At 36.5% G+C, this 20,139-nt stretch overlaps 2 protein-coding genes, 1 long non-coding RNA gene and 1 other non-coding gene across 4 annotated transcripts; 3 read left to right on the top strand and 1 right to left on the bottom strand.

The window, feature by feature from the left end:
• Positions 1-7,317: 7,317 nt before the first annotated feature.
• c21h11orf65 (chromosome 21 C11orf65 homolog) lies at positions 7,318-11,367 on the top strand. The gene is made up of 9 exons (XM_084710385.1): positions 7,318-7,350; positions 8,691-8,756; positions 8,865-8,957; positions 9,035-9,088; positions 9,176-9,385; positions 9,658-9,788; positions 10,021-10,191; positions 10,294-10,349; positions 11,297-11,367. The coding sequence occupies exons 1-9, from the start codon at positions 7,318-7,320 to the stop codon at positions 11,365-11,367; spliced, it is 885 nt and encodes a 294-aa protein (XP_084566511.1).
• A 1,784-nt stretch (positions 11,368-13,151) lies between these two features.
• LOC146307348 (uncharacterized) lies at positions 13,152-14,401 on the top strand. Its single transcript, XR_014772727.1, has 3 exons — positions 13,152-13,350; positions 13,445-13,793; positions 13,969-14,401. It is a non-coding gene; the product is annotated as an uncharacterized LOC146307348 (long non-coding RNA).
• A 1,024-nt stretch (positions 14,402-15,425) lies between these two features.
• trnac-gca (transfer RNA cysteine (anticodon GCA)) lies at positions 15,426-15,497 on the bottom strand. Its single transcript has one exon. It is a non-coding gene; the product is annotated as a tRNA-Cys (tRNA).
• A 184-nt stretch (positions 15,498-15,681) lies between these two features.
• Positions 15,682-19,151, top strand: pomp (proteasome maturation protein). Its single transcript, XM_084747003.1, has 6 exons — positions 15,682-15,772; positions 16,089-16,186; positions 17,276-17,336; positions 18,401-18,502; positions 18,654-18,747; positions 18,848-19,151. The coding sequence occupies exons 1-6, from the start codon at positions 15,695-15,697 to the stop codon at positions 18,913-18,915; spliced, it is 501 nt and encodes a 166-aa protein (XP_084603129.1). The 5' UTR covers positions 15,682-15,694; the 3' UTR covers positions 18,916-19,151.
• Positions 19,152-20,139: the final 988 nt, after the last annotated feature.

Here is a 20,139-nt window from a genome sequence, read left to right as displayed (position 1 = left end):
AAAATAAGTACAAGATCAATACTAACCAAGTCCGACATGAGCCGAGTTGATTCATTGCTGGTGGGACATGCTTAAGTACAACAGCCATTTTTCTACCACTCTTAACTTTTGTTGCAACCGAGCATCAAGGACAGTCACTGAATCAATAACAAACAGTATAAATCAATCACATCGATGTGTGTGATTGAGCCTTTCTGCCTTTGTCTTTGTAGATGTACAAGTTTATGCACAATGTTAGAGCTCAAACATAATGAACAAATATCATTATGTAACTCATGTGGAAGTATGAAAAATGATGTCCTTGGGCTATAAACAGACACTGTCCAGACTGAAATGTCTCAACTTATGAATACCAAGTAGTTACTCTTCATAATGTACATACTGTCTTTTCTAAACTGTTTTTCTTTTCTGTACAGAACAGATGGAGAAAGGAAAAGCAATGTCACATTTACCTTCAGCTTTATTCTTAAACAACTACCCTCTCCTTTGCTGAAATTGTTTCACAGTCGATGCATCTTATTTGATGCATACAGTATTTCTCAACAGGAAAAATAACAGTGTTCATCCCTCAGAGGCCTTTTCACAACTATGCCTGGCAGAATTGATTGAATTGAAAGCAGACAAATATGGAAATTTTGAGCTTTTACCAGGACTGGAAGGTAAATGTCTGTCTTAACAGCTGTAATATAACATTTCTGCATTCAAATGTCTCAAAAGGTAGACGTGTTATATATTTTGTTGAGCTGCTTACTTACATACAAAATCCATAATTTATTCAAGGTAATGATGCATTTCCTGCTAACTGTTGCTGGCTAGTATGTAGAAGCTAACTTCCAGTAAAGCAAGGGTCAGAAATGTCACAGAAAGTCATGAGTCATGTCAGATAAATATTCAACAGCTACTGTGGTTTTAACAAGTGAAGAAAACAAATCCCATGATACTTCACAATGTCATCAAGCTGCATCATTTTTGTTATTGTTTTAATCTGAGAGAGAATCAATACAATCAATACGTCTGTAATCGGATTGTCCGTGTTATGCTCATGTACAGTATGAGCATACATACAGTCTACAACCAGACACACACAGATACAAACTTTATAAATGATAAAAGATAATAAATAATAAAAAATGGCCCCTACAGCCTGCATACATGGATGTGTCATCTAAACATACATACACACATGATCCTACAGAGCCTCATACACTATTTCAAGTAGTCATATGTTTTTTTGCATTATTCATCTTGACTGCATTATTAAATATCTTCTTGTTTCCAGGTACATTGTTTCATATCCTTTACAGCTTTACAGTGGGAGACAATGGGTCTTATGCAAACAACTTTTACTTTTGTCCTGGTGATGGTTACAGATTCACTTTGTTAGTTTGGATTAAAACTAACAATTATGGCTGTTGACCCTGTCCACAACCGTATATTGCTTAACTTCCATGTCATTAATCTACTTCTCCATACTGTAGGTATTGACCACAATTTACTGTAGTTAATATGCTGACCTCATACCCCACTTTAAACAATCCTAACTATCCCTTTAATTTTATCTTTACATTTTAGTTTTCATTAATCATATTTAAACTCCAAATTCAAATTAAGGTATTATGATCTCAGCTCAAATTAGTGGGCCTCCAGGTCTAAAAATTGAAGCATATGTGGAAGTGCCTTAAACCTGTGTTCTTTTTAATTGTCAGCAGTCTGATTGTATGTACACATATGGGAAAATGACCCTACTTCCTACTTGATTTATGACATAAGCAGAAAGTTTCCTAATGAATTTATGGTTTCAATCGATAGTTTCAAGTCTTTCTCAATACAGCATGATGTTTATTTTGTAAATCATGGGTCCATTTAGAGTAAAACAGATGATAAAGCAGGGCAGGACAGAGCTGCTCTGTGACTGATAAGTGAGTCCATCCACTGCAACAGATAAGGCTCACAAAACTCAGCTCAAACTGTCAAATTAGGCGGCGTTGATCAAATATGAATCAATATTCAGTTACTAAGTTGCCTATTTCTTAACACTTTGTAGCCAGACAGATCGCTGTTATTTTCTGCTGAACGGACAAGCTACAACCAAGCATCAATCAAGGCGTGATACCTCACCCACCAAAAAACCAAGATGGCGGTTACAGAAAATGAATGAATGACTTTGTGTTATATGTGGCTAGTATGTAACTCAGAGCTGACTCCAGGCTTTGCTCAGGACACTTTAATAATAAATGAGCCTGCCAGCCTCCATGATCTTGTTGTAATTTGTGTTGGGAGCTATGAACTGAAGATATAATATGTGTAGTTGTATTTGTACATGTATGCCTGTGTGTGGGCACATGTGTACTCATAGATATACAATATTTCCATGTGTAAGCCCCATAAAGTGTTAGAATCAATACCAACGCAGCCACTGTGAATTTCTCTCACACTCTGAGGATGATGAAATAGCACTAGAGCCACTCACTATCTACGCAATAGCTTCATCACCAAGCAGCATGGAGCCATGAGTCATACTCCTCCACACAGCACTTGTATCCATAAGGAGGTACATGTCAGAAAAGGGTTCAGTGAGTTGCTCATGACTTTGATTTTGGATCACACTTGTGAAACTTGAGGTGTTCAGTTTAACTTGACCTCGAGGCCATCTGGCTGCTCTGTCTCAGCATCCTTCGCATATTATTTCTACCTATTAATTGTCTGTATAAATGATTTAAGGTAGCAGATCTGGGAGCCACTCAAGAAAAGTCTATAACTTACTAAACTGAACACAGCATAGAATGAATAACAAAATGAAAAAAGGATGAAATTTCAGTATGATTATTGATTTGACAGTCTGTTCCATCGCATCCCAACCGTTTATGTCTGACGTAACCCGATCCTATCCAATGAGCTCAAGCGCCACAGTCAAGTTACAAATATAATAACTGAAATGGATTTCAAGCTGGATGTTTAGTTGTATGCTAGCAAACAGTGGATATTGTTATAATCTTTTTGTAGTAGACATGGTGATTGTGGGACTGTCAGTGTTTAGTGTTAAGTCCAGAGGGGATTATGCGATCGCCTCTGTATGTGGGTGCGTGATCAATGGACCTGCATCTTTTCCGTAGCTAATCTTGAATACTACTGGACTGATCAGCCTAATTTTTTGTGCACATTCATGACTATAGGACTGAAGGACCTCTGTGATTCAAAATTTTTGAAAAACCTTGAAAACGCCAGCAATAGCTGTGGCCACAGGCTTTATGACTTCAAGTTAGCCCATTCTTGAGAATGGGATCAGTGCATTCTATATTTGTATACTTAAATCTTTATTCTTATTTCAGCTTTATTACATCCACATATTTTGCTATATTTCCATTTTTTATTTAGAGTTATTTCTAATTATTAAAAATATTAATTAAAGTTTACTGTTTAAATGCCCTGATATCATTTTGGACAATAAAGTTTATTGCTGAGCTGTAAAATATCTCGCCACCATTGCTTTCCACTTTTGAGGGATCATTGAAAAAAAACAAAACTTTTTATGTAAATATTCTGTATCAAAAATATCAGCTATTATATTTCACGTAATTATATGAGACAAACAAGTAAAAATTTGTATATTTTATTATTGAATTGTGATTATCCAGTACCACTATCTTTTTGCAATTGCTTTTTGGTTTTATTGTCATCATAGATCATTTATGATATAAAAAATTCAAAGTGCCAATCTACAGAAAGCAACTACAGAAAGTAAACCAATTTATACATGTTTAGGAAAAATCTCTTTGAATTTTATGCGTGTTATGGTGAGTTAAAAATGCATAAATCTGCTTTATGCACATGTTAATGCCACGACCTGAACTTGGATAAAAAATAAAAAATAAAAATAAAAATAGGTAAATTGCTGTGATCACAGGTTTTTTTTTATCCAAACACATTACACCAATGAACGAATGTCTTTTTTTTTATTTATATGATTTAAAATCATAACACTGTTGTGTTTGCCCAGATATTTTTTTTAGCATGTGTATTAGTCTTATACTGCCCCCTATTGTTTAAGGCATGAAACATTTACCCACATTTTTACAGTAATGAGTGGAATAAGTTGCCTTGCAGAAGGAACAAACTGCCCTGAGCAGTGCTCAAGGCGTTGGATTGTTGAAGCTAACGTTGTGACATAAATCCTGCAATATCTGTGAAAAATTCAGCTCTCTGTTGACTGTGTAAACTCTGTCAAGTAATTGATGGTGTATTTGTGTCGTTCCCATATTGATGAGAGTCTGGAAAGACAAAGCTTTCCATTTCAGAGAGACCATCAACATGGCTGCCATCGTTCCTGGGTCCTGAGGTAAAAGCCATTTACACAGGTACAGAAATACTCATAATGATCAGAACCCATTGAGCAAATAACACAGCCTCAGTCTGTGGTTGCCAAGTAGTGAAGAGGAGAGAAATCATTCAGACTGTGGGGCTGTCTATATTTGGCACACCTAGTTAAAATGCAGGGTTGATATGAAAACAGGAACATGTGTGATGATGGTGGGAATATGTAATGTGACCTTGTGTATTAATGTACAAGGACACCACATGTTTTCCTGTCTTCTCATCAGCGGGTGTGACAGTGACAGGTTAGGGTCAGAAAAATGATTCACAAGACTATTACACCTATAAATCTATGAGAATATTTTTTTTTATTCCACACAAGCTTTTGCATTCTGTTACAAACCAATCAATGATGAACAATGAGGTGAATTAAGTAGCACTTTGAATTCAGCGTGTGCAGACTACAAAATGATCACCTCATGGTCCATCTATTCAGATGTAATCTTAGCTGAAGTTGAGAACAACCTCTATATTTCTTTTCGTCAGGGCCTTGTGACTTGCACCCTTGCACTCCACAACCAGATGTTTGTCATCTGGAGCCATATTACAGAAACATCCTAGCTTGTAGATCCTGTCTTCACTATTTGGTAACCTTAGTAATTGAGTTTAGGAACTGTTATAGGAAAACAGCCATGACAGTTAACAGTTCTTAAGTCAATGCTCCTGTCCTAAGACACAAAGACTTTATTACACAAGCATCCTAACTTCCCAAAATCTTAAATAAACTTTTAATCACCTTAGGATAACTGTTGAGCTCCACCCACTTTACTAAGTTGACTGATTCTGTGGTGCAGTGCAAGGAGTTGTCAATTCAGTGTGATATCAGGCTAGTAATGTGGCCGCTGTTGCTCTTGGCTGCCAAAAGCAAACCCCAAATTAATTAAAATACTCAGCCATCAACAAATTAGGAAAGCTGTGTTTTGTCATAGTCACACAGGCCAGAAATGTTTGCTGCATGAACAGGAAACCTAATCTGCCAAACCAGTCTACACACTCATTTCATACTCACATTTTGAAAACTGATTTGTATTGCACACTCAGAAAATGTATTGTATTGTGGATAATTGGGTTTGATAAAAGCTTTTTCTCTTCTTCTGCCTTTACAACACAAATTGTCAGTCTAACCCTGTTAACCAGGGAATCAAGCCAAATGTCTACCAAAAAATATCAGAAAAGTAAATTTAGTTAAAATTGTGTGCAAAACTTAGATTTGAGGAATATGAGCCAATAACACATTTATCTCAATGTGTTAGAAGTATGGAAACCAGGCTGATATAAATGTCTATCCTGGTTAGCAGTCAAGATGACAGAGCATTCCCCTGGAGAAAATAAACAGACTGATATTAAGAAGAATATTCATGCTTTGAATAAACTAGAATTGAATTATATTAGATGCCTACAGGCTTTGGTGAGGAAATGCATTCTGTGGATATTTGCATAATGGACATCTGTCTAGTTAGCAAGTCTTATCAGCAACAGTTTTGGTTCTAGATTATGAGCACAGTTTGTTTGGAGAGCAAACAGGGCAATCGGCTGGTTACCTGTGAGCCACAGAAATGTACATATGGATATCACAGCAGTAAAATATGGAGAGAGTTTCCATAACTCTCATTGTGAATTCTCTTTACCTTTTAAATCCGTCTGAAACTGTCACAGCTGAAGGGGCAAAAATTGAAAGTTTTGTTTTTGTATGTGACTGTTCAGCTTAAACTGGATTTTTCAAAGACTTTTTTTTGTTTTTGCCAGGATGGCGAATTAATGACCCTGCCCTCCATACTCTGATTCTGATTGGCTTCATTGGTTTGGGTTGTTTGGGATGGGTATAGGTTATGGATAAGTTTAGCAGAAGAGTGGTTGGGTAGGGTTCGGGTAACAATATGAGGGTAAGCCGACCAGAGGTAGAGTATGACGGAACAAGACATTGCCATCCTGGGAAAAAACTATTACGTACAGCAAACAGGAAAGGAGAAAAGTGACTGAGGTTCTGATGAGTAGTCATTGGAGCACAGAGTGAAAAGTAGTGGAACACAGGATGGATCAGTTGTCTTTTTAAATTATTTTAAATTTCAATTTCACTGCCATTAAAACTAATTGTAATTTCAACAAATGTAGAAAACAAAACCATGGTTGTGGTTCATGTATGTTTATTACTAAGTGTTTTCTTACTCTCAGACTTCCAGGATATGTTTTAATACAGTCAGACGCATAAGTCACCTTAACTACATCAACAGGTCTGATTTGCTGCATCGTGCTTATAACCACATAGAGGTCGTCACACATATCCTAGTGTGATGATAACAGTTCATAACACCGTCTGACAGACTAATTGAGAAAGGGGATTGGGGAGCAGAGGCTGTTCAAGTCAGGAGGCTTGGAAAAAAGAATATTACTCATTACAGATATTCAAAGAGTTTTAGTGATTTGGGCTGTGTGGTGAATGCATAAGCAAAATCAACAGTAATGTGTAATAAGTGAGTGGTGGGAAGCCAAAGAAAACGTATAGTTACTTGTTAAACAACTCCATCTAATGGCCAAGAGATAAAATGCATTTTAACTCACTTTGACCTACACTGATTATAAATCAGGTATGTGTTCCTCTCACACACTGATAAATCAATAGTTTTTAATTGAGTAACTCTTAAATACAATTAATTTTTTTGTTTTAAAATTGCTTGTGCCAGCACAGTATTGTTTAATGTCCAATTATAGGTCCTACCTGGCGTTATATTACTTTTTCTTCAAAATAAAAGAACACACTTTTGGATGTATGAGTATGTCGGTTTGAGTCAAGACAAAGAGGTGAAATCGTCTGTAAAAAACAAATTTTTACATAAGTATCAGAAATTGAGTAGGCTAAGCTTTTTGGTTTGTTTGTTTTGATCACTTTTTACTCAGGAATGTACAGGTTTTGTCACTAATCACTTTTATTTTGAAAGTATATTCCGGATGGCCACTTGGCTCGACACCATGCGTTGCCAGGTAACTTAATGAGATAATTTATCAACTCACCTTAGCAGCAGGCAGCTAAAACCAGAGATTTACTATGGAGGACATGAGGTAGTATGTTGTTGTTTTCTTGTATATGTATCATAACACCGTTTTTTAGACAGAGTAAGCTGCTAAATACAGCGATATGTATGGTTAATTTGTTAGCTAGATACTGGGTGTTTGTTTTATTTGTTTGTTTGTTTGTTTGTTTTTTTCAATCACAAAACTGGGTGAACCTAGCTTAAATATTACTCCAGTGAGACTGCAATTTTTGCCAAATTTATTCTCTGAAGAACGATCTCATTATAATGTTAAGGATTAGACCAGGGATTCTCAACTGACATATGATCAAATTAATATTAATTGGATTAAACATCACAGCAATCCATGGTTCAAATCCTATACAGCATCAGTCTCATATCAATGTACCAGCGTAAGAATATTTATAACTATGAAGGGACCAAACTGCTGCGAAATTAGTGCTTTGATGCTTTGAAGTACATTTTGCTGATACTACTATTTTACTTTTACTTAGGTAAGATTTTGAAAGCATTTTTTATTCTGTTGGGTAGATTAGGGTACAGTTCTGGGTAGTAATAGATTACATGTACATCTGATCACGTAATCAGTTTACAAAAACTAGCCCACATTACATTAAAGGTAAGAAAAAACAGAAAAATGTGTAATTTGATTCCAGTTACATTGTCAAGGATTACTTGATTGCATTTTTTTAATTCATCTTCAAATTATTATGACACGTTTCATGATAAATAGCACTCTATTGATTCATTAAAAAGTGCATCTGATATGCAGGGTTTCTTACACAAGTACTTCACAAAAAAGGACCACATGCAGAAATGCATTTTATTTGGATTGAAAAAGTTTGAGATGTTTGAAAAGAAAAATTAATATTTGTAGAACCGGCCTTCATGGCCTCCATGAAAATCCTGATAGGAGGGATTCTGTCCCGAGCTTTTTGATCCATAAGGCAGTTGATTACCATAAATGGTTTCCACTGTACAAACTATAGCTGTTTTTGAAAATATAGTTTCTGAAATGTAGTAGAAGTATGAAGTAGCAGAAAATGAAAATATTTAATTACAGTACAAGTACATATGTTGTAAATCGAGATTGTACTTAAGTAAATGAAGTCATGCTTCACCATTCAGCATCATAAAACATCTCCTTACAAGAAACATTCAATTTAACAACAGTATTGCATATCAACTAAATGAAAGTAAACAGAATGTGAAATGAAAAAATAAAACCTTGCTATATCTGTCCTCTTCCTCCTCTCCCTTCTCGTATGTCAATACACCTCCAGCCTACAGGAAGAGGGTCTCCATCTGCAGCAGGTAGCAGCCAGAATAATTCAGAGGGCCTGGATAAGATACAGGGTGAGAGCTTCTGCAGTGTGCACACACACACATGCACACACTGTTTACATGAACAAATTAAACATGGACAGACACAAACTAAAACTCTTTTTCCCACCCAAAATGTAGGACAGAGAGATCTTCAAATATTTCAAAATGCTTATCAGCCAATTTAACCAGCGGGATCCACAGACAATCCTCAGAACTGTCAATCCTCGAGAGGTAATAGAAACCATGTTTTCTAATTTTTTTTAATGCTAATGGTAAATAAATGATAAGATTTGATTTTCCTGTGGCAGGCAAAGTTGCTGGATGCAGCTGCTGGGGTGTTCATCAGATTTCGACTCGGAGGGGTAAGAGCTCAACAGGGAAATATTGTTAAACTCACTACAACATACATAGACATACTTGCTAAAACTTACTCATACCTTTGCCTGCAGATTACTTTTCCTCCCAACATTTATTACAAGATCTTCACCTATCGACACATCACAGACGTCTGTGCCAGCAGCCCAAAGGACTACACCCAGCCAGGCCTTAAGGAGCCTGTGGCCATACAGACCAACAATGGCTGGCCTCTTATGCAGGTTGACCGATCAAGATGGTACAAGCGTATGGAGAACAACAGCTGGAGGCTCGTCTGTTGCAAGGTGACGAACGTGTCAGAGATCATTTTTAACAGGTTCTGCCTGTTATTTGTTCAAACTTGTGCAAAGAGAACACAAAATATCCACCACCATTACACAAGATGTAATTTTGTCCTTAAGGCAACTGTTTGCCTTGATCATACAAAATAGTTTTGTGTAGGATTGTGTAAACTGAAACATGATCCTTTCATGAAACACTTTATTTAATGAAAAACATAGTCAGGTCTAAGTTCAACTACATAAAGTCTGTGTTTTTGTGCTTCTTTCCCTGATAGTTGTTGCCCGTACGTGAGCCCATAGAGATCGGTGCTGACAAAAGAATGGACTTTCACCATTCCAAGTTGCAGCGCCAGCAGGATGTGGCGAAGTGGAGGAAAAGGAGGAAAATTGAATGGCTGAAACAGATGTGAGTTTTAGAAGATGTTGATAGCCTGCATCCCGTCATCATCATCGTTTGTCTGTCCCTTAAAACATAGGTGCAATTTGAACTTTAATGTTGTGAGTTCACAAATTAATGAGAAAATTGAGTGATGAATATGAGTGACGGAATATTGCAGAAAATTACTAACTCAAACAAGCCGCAAAACTTGACATTAAGCCAGACGCAGATTCCAACTATTAAGCTGCATTACCTACAGGTATAAGCAGGGTCGTGTGCAGACTCATGCAGCGCAGCCACACATGGCGATACTGGTGGGAGGTTCAGCCCAGGAAGTGATGGACACCATCGAAGAGAAGGGAGATGATGAGATACAGGAATGGGAGATAGATGAGCTTGTAGCCTGGACCAACACTCTCAGCTTGGACGAGTAAGAGGCTCAAAATTTGTGAGATTCTGATGCTTTCTGTTGAATAGACTAGTTGGAATAAACATAACATATTTTAGTATTTTGCTCTTTTTGTCTGTACAGTTATCTGGAGGAGTGGGGATGTTTGGCCTGCAGTTACTCCTCTGAGACGAGCAAAGGTGAAAATATAATATACTATACTTATTTATAATATACTTATTTCATGTTTCATAGTGAAATATTTATTTCATATTTTAGTGAAATAACAGAGGCTTTATTTATATGAGAATTAATCATCTGGATACCAGCAGGTGCATTTTAATAGCCTGACTAATATGCCCCATGAGTGATGAAATATTGCAAAAGATTACTATCAAATTCAACCTCGCACAAACTGCAGAACTTGACTGTAAGCCAGATACAGATTCCAGCTGCATTTCCACGGTGCATCTTTAGTTGACCTTCCATTACAGATAATACCCAGTACTTTATTTGCTACATTCTGACAGCATTCACCAGTAATGAATCATCCGTATAAAAAAAAAACAGACGAGGAACAGCTTCAGATGTCTTATGAAAAATAAGTGTTAATTTCTCACTTTTCCCACATTCAGTTTACTGTCATCACATCTGCACTGTAATTTACAGATCACAGAGAATCTGTGTACAAATGTATGTACAATGTAGATATTTATTTCTGTTTGATTTAACAAATTTGGTGAAATTAGCCATTCTTTTAGTTTTTCATACATTTTCATAATTCTGGCACCATCACACAGCACCAACTAAAGAGGAGGAAGGTTAAACCATCCACTGCCTTATAAATTTGCACATGAAATGTTTTGGCAGAGCCTTATCAACAGGGCTCCACCAGCAGAATATAACCATTTCTTTAGTTTCCTCTGCTCTACGCTGCCCTCTGCTGTTTCAATTTAGGACGAACATGGCTGTAGTTTGATCAGTATACAGCTCATCTACTGCAGTATAAAACCTACTGATGACCATGCTTTTGTTACGTACAGTTTGCCACTGATCTGCTCTCATTTATTGTTTTCCTATCTCCACCTTCTGTCTCTTTGTCCTTTCCTTTTCTCCCTTTTCTCTTGTCTTTCTCTTCCTCTTACAGATGTCCATTCACGTCATCCACACAGGTCAGCTCCAAATGAGTTTGTTGCTGTGGCTGATGAAGACAGTTAGGTAAAAATAAAATAAATAAACAAAATAATTGTGGTAATTATGGTAAAACCACCCCACTGCTAATTAGCTAATTCTCCCAAAGAATTACAAACAATCTATGCAGTCATTATTATCAGTGCAATAATGTCTATTCATTCTTGATTCTTTATGTGGAACTCCCTTAGCTTATACACAAAATCAATAAAAAGGCAACAATTTAAAATTACAGTGTCAATAAGATGAGAAAATGCAGCATAACCCAAATATAGAGATAAAAAAAAGACAGAATACAGAATAGTGATAACAAATAATGGAAACAAAAACATAACTGTCACAAACCCCAACACCAAGAAAACAAAAAACAAACAAGACCCTTCCAAAACAGCAATAAAAATTAATATGTGAGATTCATCCATTTTTGTTTTAGTGACTTTTTGAAGAAAAATCTGTTTGATCTGTCTGATCTTCCAGGTGGTTGTCTTACGGCGGTGTGTGTTATCGCAGCAGACGTTATTCAAATAATAATTTTTCAGTTTTTGAGTGAGATGAACTTCTGTGACCTGAAATCAATAAATCTGTCATCTAATGATTGAATCTCCGTAACATGGAACCAAATTAAAGTGGTTACAGCCGGAGACATCTGGCTGCATCCCCAGGACTAATTTACATTCCAAATTATTCCTCTGAATATCAGAGGACCCACACTTGCATTTTGAATGTTTTGCTGATTTGTTAGCCAGATGTCTTCAAACAGGCTTAAATGTGTCCTTAAATGTTTTATAATGTGACCTTGTCAGGGTTCAACACTAAAGGAGCAATGCATATCCATTACACATTCAAAAATGAGTACTGCAGTCCAAATAGTGTGTTAAAACCATAGATGGTATGTTGCATAGGCTGAATATACAGTCAATGTTTGAAGAAAGTCGTCTTCCGCTGCCCCTCCTTCCCAGACTTAAGGAAGCTCAGACAACCTACAAGAACATTACAGGAGTGCAACATTATAATTTAACAATATCAAGCAATGTCGAGTCCTACACTGTAAGTTAATCAGCTGTTTATGACTGAATTCTCTGCCAACATAAAGTTAAGCCTGTTATCCTGAAAACAAAAGCCCACTGCTCTGAAAATACGACTATTAATGATTTGTTACAACTTGTAAACAGACGCTTACTCACTTACTTATGAATATTTGGGATTAATTCGAACTTTAATTAATGTGAAACAGGCATACAAACATACAAGTTATTAACAATTAATCAGCTATCAAATTGGTTAGTATTTTTATGTCAATATTAATTAATTAATCTTAATCTTTACCTAACATTACGAGGCTACAGTGGACAAAAGTGTTGTTTAGTCAGTTATGCCCGTAAAATTTCTTTTCCTTAATCAGTGTAAGACACTTCAGTTTGAGTCAGGATTCATTGTATGCTACATGCAAAAAAAGGAAAAAGTCGAATTGGCTGCTGGTGAAATTTGAGTCTTTTGCATGACAGTTACACAAATATACCTTGCAAATGTATGATAATTCCTATAAAAGGAGCTACTTGAAGAAGAGAGATCTCACCACAAAGCTGAAAGGAACAAAACTGCAACTGACATCCCTCGTCTCAATCCTGCACAGGTCAGTTTAAGTTTGTTAGATTTCGTTACAACACGTGTCTTCCCACAATACATCCCACAATACAATACATTTTTCCTGTGTTGTTACCTCTTTGATTGAAACTAGGGGCTCTACTGCCTTTGCTATTGCTTAACTAACTTCATAGTTTTTATTGAAAGAAGTGGTTTTCTGTACTGTTTATTTACATTAAGTGTTTGTGTATTTTTCGTAGTGAACCAAAGCAGCTGAAATGGCGAACCTGAATATTGATGATGCAGATGACTGGATCAAATCTCTTATTCAAGAGTCCCACATGGCCAAAGAGTTCTCTTACTGCCCGTACAGTCAACTCAGAGTGGGATCAGCCCTGCTAACAGAGGATGGGAAGATCTTCACAGGTAAAACATGGTCATTTTCAATTTGTTCTATCATTGGCATTATGTTTGAATGTTTGACATGTCACACTTACTTACTTTCCTTGTTTTTTGACAGGTTGCAATGTTGAAAATGCATGCTTCTACCTGGGTCTGTGCGCAGAAAGGACTGCTATAAACAAGGCTGTTTCTGAAGGATACAAGAAATTTAAAGCTATAGCTGTTTCCAGGTATGTACAGTATGTGTTTAATGTTAATGTGAAGTGAGAAAACATGTTTTATAATTCAGATTCACACTTCTCTGATTGGAATTGAAATCTCGTAAGAAGTTCTTCAATAAAATGGCACACAAGTCAAATTTGTTGTCAAGAGGGAGACCATACTTTGATTAGAAAGTCTCTTTCTGCAGTGACCTGGAGGACCTTGTGATCCCTCCATGTGGAGCCTGCCGACAGGTCATCAGAGAGGTAATGCAGGTCCAAAGGTTATTCAGCAGCAAAACTGTTATGTTGATTAGTCATCTCATTCTATTGTGTTTCTTTTTAAAGCGCAGATTTATTAATTTTATGTCAGAGCTAATTGAAGAGGGCCTCATAGAAACACATCCACTTGCTTGTCCAAACCACATCTCTCCTCTCTCAGTTTGGCGACATCCCCGTCTTCATGACCAAGGTGGATGGATCGTACACCAGGATGATGCTGGAGGAGCTGCTTCCACTGTCATGGGGTGCTGAGTATTTGAGGGAACTGGAGACGGGCTCTCCAGAGAAAAAATGATCAGGTTCATTGTAGCTGTCATGTGTGTCCTGGAGTAGTGTTAGTCATCTGGGATTTTTTTTTTAACATTAACTTTGTCCCAGTTAGAGATTTCACCCTCACAACTATGCCCCCACCCCATTTAAAGAATTAGCTTGTGATGTCAGAGATGTTGCTGATTAAGTAAAACTTTTAGTTGATGTTTAGATATTAAGTGATGAGATGTAATTTTTGTGACTCACAGTGCTGGAACAGTGACAGTATTTTCAGTGATTTTCTCTCAATCATACATTTTAAATAAAGGCTTGTGTCTTGAAAAGGCTTGCGTCTCCAAATGTTGTATATGGGAAGGTGATCTTGTGTCAAAGATAGCAGCATATTTGACAAAATTTTAGATTATTCTTCTCACATAATAATCTATTTCCACCTCTGTGATAAAACAGAACATTTTGCAGCTTAACGTCTCATGAGTGTGACATAAATTGAATGCCTGCTGTCAAATATATAAGGCAGGGATACTGAACTTGCTTTACCTGGGGATCACTTTAACAAAATGACTATTAATTTTATCTTTAATGTTTGTTAATTAACTAACATTAAAAGGTCAACAACTCTTCTTTCCTTTAATATACTGTGAAATTAAGGGGTTTATTAACTTAATTTACTTGATTCAAGGATTGATACTTGACCTATATGACAAACAGGTGCTTTACTGCATTTAATAGCCACACTTGAGTTATAAAATTACTTTTATGATTCATATGGATGTAAACAACCCCTTCCATCATGCAAGAACTCGTATGTTAGAATGGATGATAAGCATGTACAGCTCCTACAAGGTACAGAATAAATAGCACATATGAGCTCTTTTAGTGTGTTTAGGCTAATATGCAACCTTCCAAATAACAGCCAAGCAACTTTATTGAACATTTACTAATCAGCATAAACAAACAAACAAGAAGAACCTTAATTAATTCATTGTGTTTGTAAGTTATAGAAAATCGTCAGCAGGCCATCTGGCATGGGGGCTGCAAGTTGAGTATCACTAAAGGGAATCAGAGTACCTCACTCTTGTAGAACAATAGTAATTTGCCCACGATAATACAGTAAGCTCATTTAAAACAGGAGTCAAACGTATATTCTTATTAATATTACTTGTTTCACCACTGCTGTATATAGTATTATCAGTTATGTTTCTGGTAATAAAGTAACGTAACTTATCAATCATATGATACATGGCACAGAAAACTATAAATCTTCCAAGCTAATGCAGTTACGAGAATGTTAAGTACTACAGTACTGAATGAATTGATGTTAACATAACATATTTTGGGCTAGAAAAGAGGGGGCACCCGGATTTGAACCGGGGACCTCTTGATCTGCAGTCAAATGCTCTACCACTGAGCTATACCCCCTGACAACAAAAAGGAGATATGGCAAATCTTTGAAGCTAATTATCAGTAGTGTCTACACTAAAGTTGTGATTAATGCAGGCAGATGTGGTGATGTACAAAACAAAGTGATAATAAACACGCAAACTAAGGATACAGTTCATGGATTTATGCTACAAATTTTTTTACGGTAAATTTTACACAACACCGGCTTTTACCGGATGTGTCGTCATGAAAATGCGCCTCTACCGGATACTCAAGTGTATCGAAAGGAAAGTGGAAGAAACGGAATCACAATGGTATGGTAGACGTCTTTTCCCATTTATTACATTTATCCTATCATTATCTAGTCTAGTCTATCATGCTAGTATTTTCTTTGGTTACACGCATATTTATTTGACCTCTTTGCACATTTGTAGTCTGTCTTTGTGTCCTTTGAAATCCACTAGCTGTGAATTTGATTAGTCACTCGAGCTAATGCTAGTTAGCACTAGCCTTAAGGGTCCTTAACTTATTCGCAGGGGATTTTAGCTTTCAGTGTTTGTAAACTGAGTAATGCTAACTAAATATTAGCAGTTGTAAACGGTTAGTGTGTATTGTTTTTGTTTGTTACAGGACACTCGAGGACTCCGCTCTCAGTTGAAAGACAGTGTACCGGTGGCAGGCTTATGTCCTCAGGGTGCTTACGGAGTACAGGACTCGCTGCGGAGCGGGTGAGATACTTCTGCCACAGTTAAAATTAATCAGGTGTAACTTAATGCTGTGTTTATACTTGTCAAAACATGATTCGACATAATTTTAGTTCCAGATATAGTGTATTACATTTTGTAAATGGAGGAGAACGTGGACGATGTAGGAGAGATGGAGTAGGTGTCCAGAGGAAGGAAAGAGGGAGGGAAACACTTGAAGGTTGGGGGATGAGGGGAGAAATGGGGGTCATGGTAAAATGGATAGAGTGGATGTGATGATGGATAGTGTTACAGAGGAATGTAACAGTTTTTTTTTTATGTGTAACAAAATACTGAAGTATTAATACTTTTGACAACCTTATCCATTACATTTTGTAATCTAGTTGGTTGCAAAGTGGGAGGGATGATTCACCCAGGCCAATATTAACTTATCATAGATCTATCAGTATTGACATATATGAAATTCCAAAGGTCTGATTTTTAATACTATCAAAAGTACAGACTTTGCTCTTATGAGTAGGGCTGCAACTAATGATTATTTTCATATTTGATTAATTGCTCGATTATTGTCTCAACTAATCAATCAATAGCCGATTGCCTTTTAAATGTCATAAAATTGTGAAAAATGTTGATCAGTGTTTCCCAAAGCCCAATATGATGCTCTCAAATCTCTTGCTTTGCCCACAACCCAAAGATATTCAGTTTACTGTCAGAGAGGAGTAAAAAAAAATGACTAGATAATCACATTAAAGAAGCTGAAATCAGAAAATTGACTTTTTTCTTTAAAAAAAATACTCAAATCGAATAATCAGTTATCAAAACAGTTGGTAATTAATTTAATAACCAATTAATCTTTGGAGCTCTGTGAGTATGAAAAAAGATACCTCCCAAACCTATTGCACATGTACAATGTACTATATTTAAGATTCTTCATAACCTTTGCAATAAAAAAACTACCAGATAGTTTATTGAAGACCTTCTGCGTTTGTGTGACAGCTGTTTCTAGCAGAGAGCTGCCGTAATAGTTAGGTATTTTTGGTCAGAACTTTTAATCATCCTACCTGTTGACATTGATGTTCACCTGCTTGTTGTGTTTCTTCTTTTACTACGCAGCTTTTCCAGTGTAAAGAATGAGCTCCTTCCCAGCCACCCGCTGGAGCTGTCAGAAAAAAATGTAAGTAATTAGCATTGTTTGAGAAAAATAAATTGCCATTGCCTTGATGATATGAAATAACAGATTAAACACAGGTGTAACTAATGATATTTAATAAGGTCTGGTTCCACTTAGCATATCAGAGACTTTCTAGTGAGCCAACAGACATAATAGCAGCACTGTGACTCTGTTTGACCTGCGCTAAACAGAAGCTTAATTAGTATCACTGGTAACACCTGTGTTTACCCAACTATTTCATATCAACATGGCTCCTGTGAAAAAGGTTTATTCATCTAGGTTAGACATTTTCTCAGAGCTGTGGTGGTGTCTGCAGACGGGCACATCCCTGTCTCTCCTGATTGCTTTACTGCACCTGCTAGGAGCATCAAGCTACACCTTTATCATGCCTGTTAGTGCTGTGTGTTTGATCACAACATGTGATTCCCTGTGAAGAGACTTGCCCACTTTCAACCTGTGCAGAGATCTAATCAGACTGAACACCTCATGTTGTTGTTGGTAGGGATCATTTGTGAGTGAATGTGACTTTATTTAAAATAAAACCCACTATGTGGACCTTTTAAACAGCAGACATTTGGACTCGTCACAGTAGGAAAAGCACAGGTGGAAGTCATTATACTAACGATAACTGAGGAACATTAAGATGTCCCGATAAGCCACACCAATGAATTTTAATTGTTATTAATCACACCTGTGTCCTTTCTACTCTAACCTGTCAAAATATTGGACAGACACATCTTTGTAATATTGTAATCTATACAACTAGGTATTGTTATTTGTAAGGATTCAGTGTATATAAAGCCATGTATGTTAATGAAAAGAAAATATAGCCTTTTTCTGTTTTCACAATAAACAGAATTGCCTGTACATTAATTCTAACTTACAATGTCTTTAATGCTAATTACACAACAGATACTTGACTAGACTAGACCTGTTTTATTTGTTTGAAGAAGATCGGTAGCCCGTACCTGACTTAACCCAATGGACAACAAGAGAACAGGTGAACTGGAAATAACTTTTTGTCCCGGTGGTACTAAATGGGTTTTGTGTGTTTCTCTGGTTTGCAGTTCCAGTTGAACAAGGACAAAATGAATTTCTCCACACTCAGAAACATCCAGGGTCTTCATGCTCCACTCAAACTGCAGATGGAGTACAGGGCCGCCAGACAGGTAACTGCATGTCTCTCTAATCCAAATCACCAGCCCTGATAACCCTTTTCTTTTCGCTCATCTCCCTTTTCTCTTATTTTAATGTTTGCTCCTAATTCTTAAGCCATTCTTCTTTTTCTCAATTCCTGACTTGTGTCCCTCCTCCTTTCAGATCCAGCGCCTGCCGTTCTTACAGAGCTCAAATCTGGCTCTGGATACGCTGCGAGGAAATGACGAGGCTATTGGCTTTGAGGACATCCTCAACGGTGAGCACCTCAACCATTTACTTTTACTCGGTCTTTGCCAGTGACAGTCTGAATGTGATATTTAACCACCACGATGTGTCTGTGTCCTGTCACCTTGCAGATCCAGCCCAGAGTGAAATGATGGGTGAGCCACACATGATGGTGGAATACAAGCTGGGATTGTTGTGAAAGAAGATGGACTAACATAATACACAGATACACACATAGTTTTAGGATTATTATTTGTCTGCATACATTTGTTTATTGGCTCAAAAACAAAAACACCCATTAGGTTATGGAGAAGGGCGCTTGATGTGGGTGTAAATAATAAAGATCAGATCTTGTTCAGACGAGCTTGCAGTGCTACTTTTGTATGATTCCAGTCTGGTTGATATTTCTAATAAACTTCATAACCTTCCTCATGATGTGGCTGCATTTGACAAATTATTTAACTCTTGGACTTAATCAAAAATACGTATTTTTCCTCCTACCTGTAGTGCTACTAATTCATCTAAAGGTTGTTTTAGTGTGAGTTGCCATGTTTTGGCGCGAGTTCTCATGGACGAGAGGCTTGTGCTCGTACCGTTAAAGGACATAAACATTAATCCTCCTCTCTGCATATAATATGCAACAGATGGGACATGCTACTATAATATAGGTTTCTGACAATACTATAGTTTATTCTATATTATTTTAATATAATGATATATAGGTTTTTTAATGTATTATATGCAGGGATGTAGTGGTAAATGCAGAGGTGGGTAAAATTATTTCCCCTCATTGATGAGAGTTAATCTGAAAATAGATGTGTAAACTCATTTCAAAGTGATGGATAAACTGAGTTTTATAGGAGATGTCAATGTCTTATCAGTCTGTAAGGGGACATTAGTATATTGACAAATTGTTGAACTCTTTTAATAGAAACAAAAGTCCATGTATTCATTCATAGGGCCAAATACATATCAGATGCTACATTTGGTCTTGGCTACTGGATCCTGACTGAATGTTATTTTAGTTGTATGTAAATTCACTATCTGTGCTGGTCATGTGTTCATGGTCTGGGCATCAGGCTTGGTGGCGTTAAGAAAATTGTCCATTGACTTTCACATCGCAGCAGTAACATAGTTTGACAAGAATAAACATAAAAACAATAATGCATTTATTTGACACATAGGATGCAGAATTGTTCTTTCTTGATGTTGTTTTATAATACCCTCATATATTCATATAAAACAATATCACATTAATAAATATTAATTTATACATATTAATATGAATACATATAATTTATAAATATTACTTTAAATTGACAATTTATAACATAGGGCTATTGGTGATACATGCCATTCTCACTTTGAGTAGCATAAGTGTGAACTGAAAAAAAATATTTTACATTCTTCTGAGTAAGAGTAA

Source organism: Lutjanus erythropterus, chromosome 21 (genome assembly GCF_056507025.1).
Source record: "Lutjanus erythropterus isolate fLutEry1 chromosome 21, fLutEry1.hap2, whole genome shotgun sequence".
Lineage (NCBI taxonomy): Eukaryota > Metazoa > Chordata > Actinopteri > Lutjaniformes > Lutjanidae > Lutjanus > Lutjanus erythropterus.
The sequence above is the reverse complement of the archived record's forward strand: the minus strand, read 5'-3'. Positions and strand labels throughout refer to the sequence as shown.

Bases quoted from the DNA above. Each gene is read 5' to 3' on its own strand.
- c21h11orf65 (XM_084710385.1), top strand. From the start codon at position 7,318: ATGGCCACTTGGCTCGACACCATGCGTTGCCAG. The intron at 8,958-9,034 runs GTAATAGAAACC...TTCCTGTGGCAG, and splicing joins GAACTGTCAATCCTCGAGAG to GCAAAGTTGCTGGATGCAGC. The intron at 10,192-10,293 runs GTAAGAGGCTCA...TTGTCTGTACAG, and splicing joins AACACTCTCAGCTTGGACGA to TTATCTGGAGGAGTGGGGAT.
- pomp (XM_084747003.1), top strand. From the start codon at position 15,695: ATGTGTCGTCATGAAAATGCGCCTCTACCGGATACTCAAGTGTATCGA. The intron at 16,187-17,275 runs GTGAGATACTTC...TTTACTACGCAG, and splicing joins CAGGACTCGCTGCGGAGCGG to CTTTTCCAGTGTAAAGAATG. The intron at 18,748-18,847 runs GTGAGCACCTCA...GTCACCTTGCAG, and splicing joins CTTTGAGGACATCCTCAACG to ATCCAGCCCAGAGTGAAATG.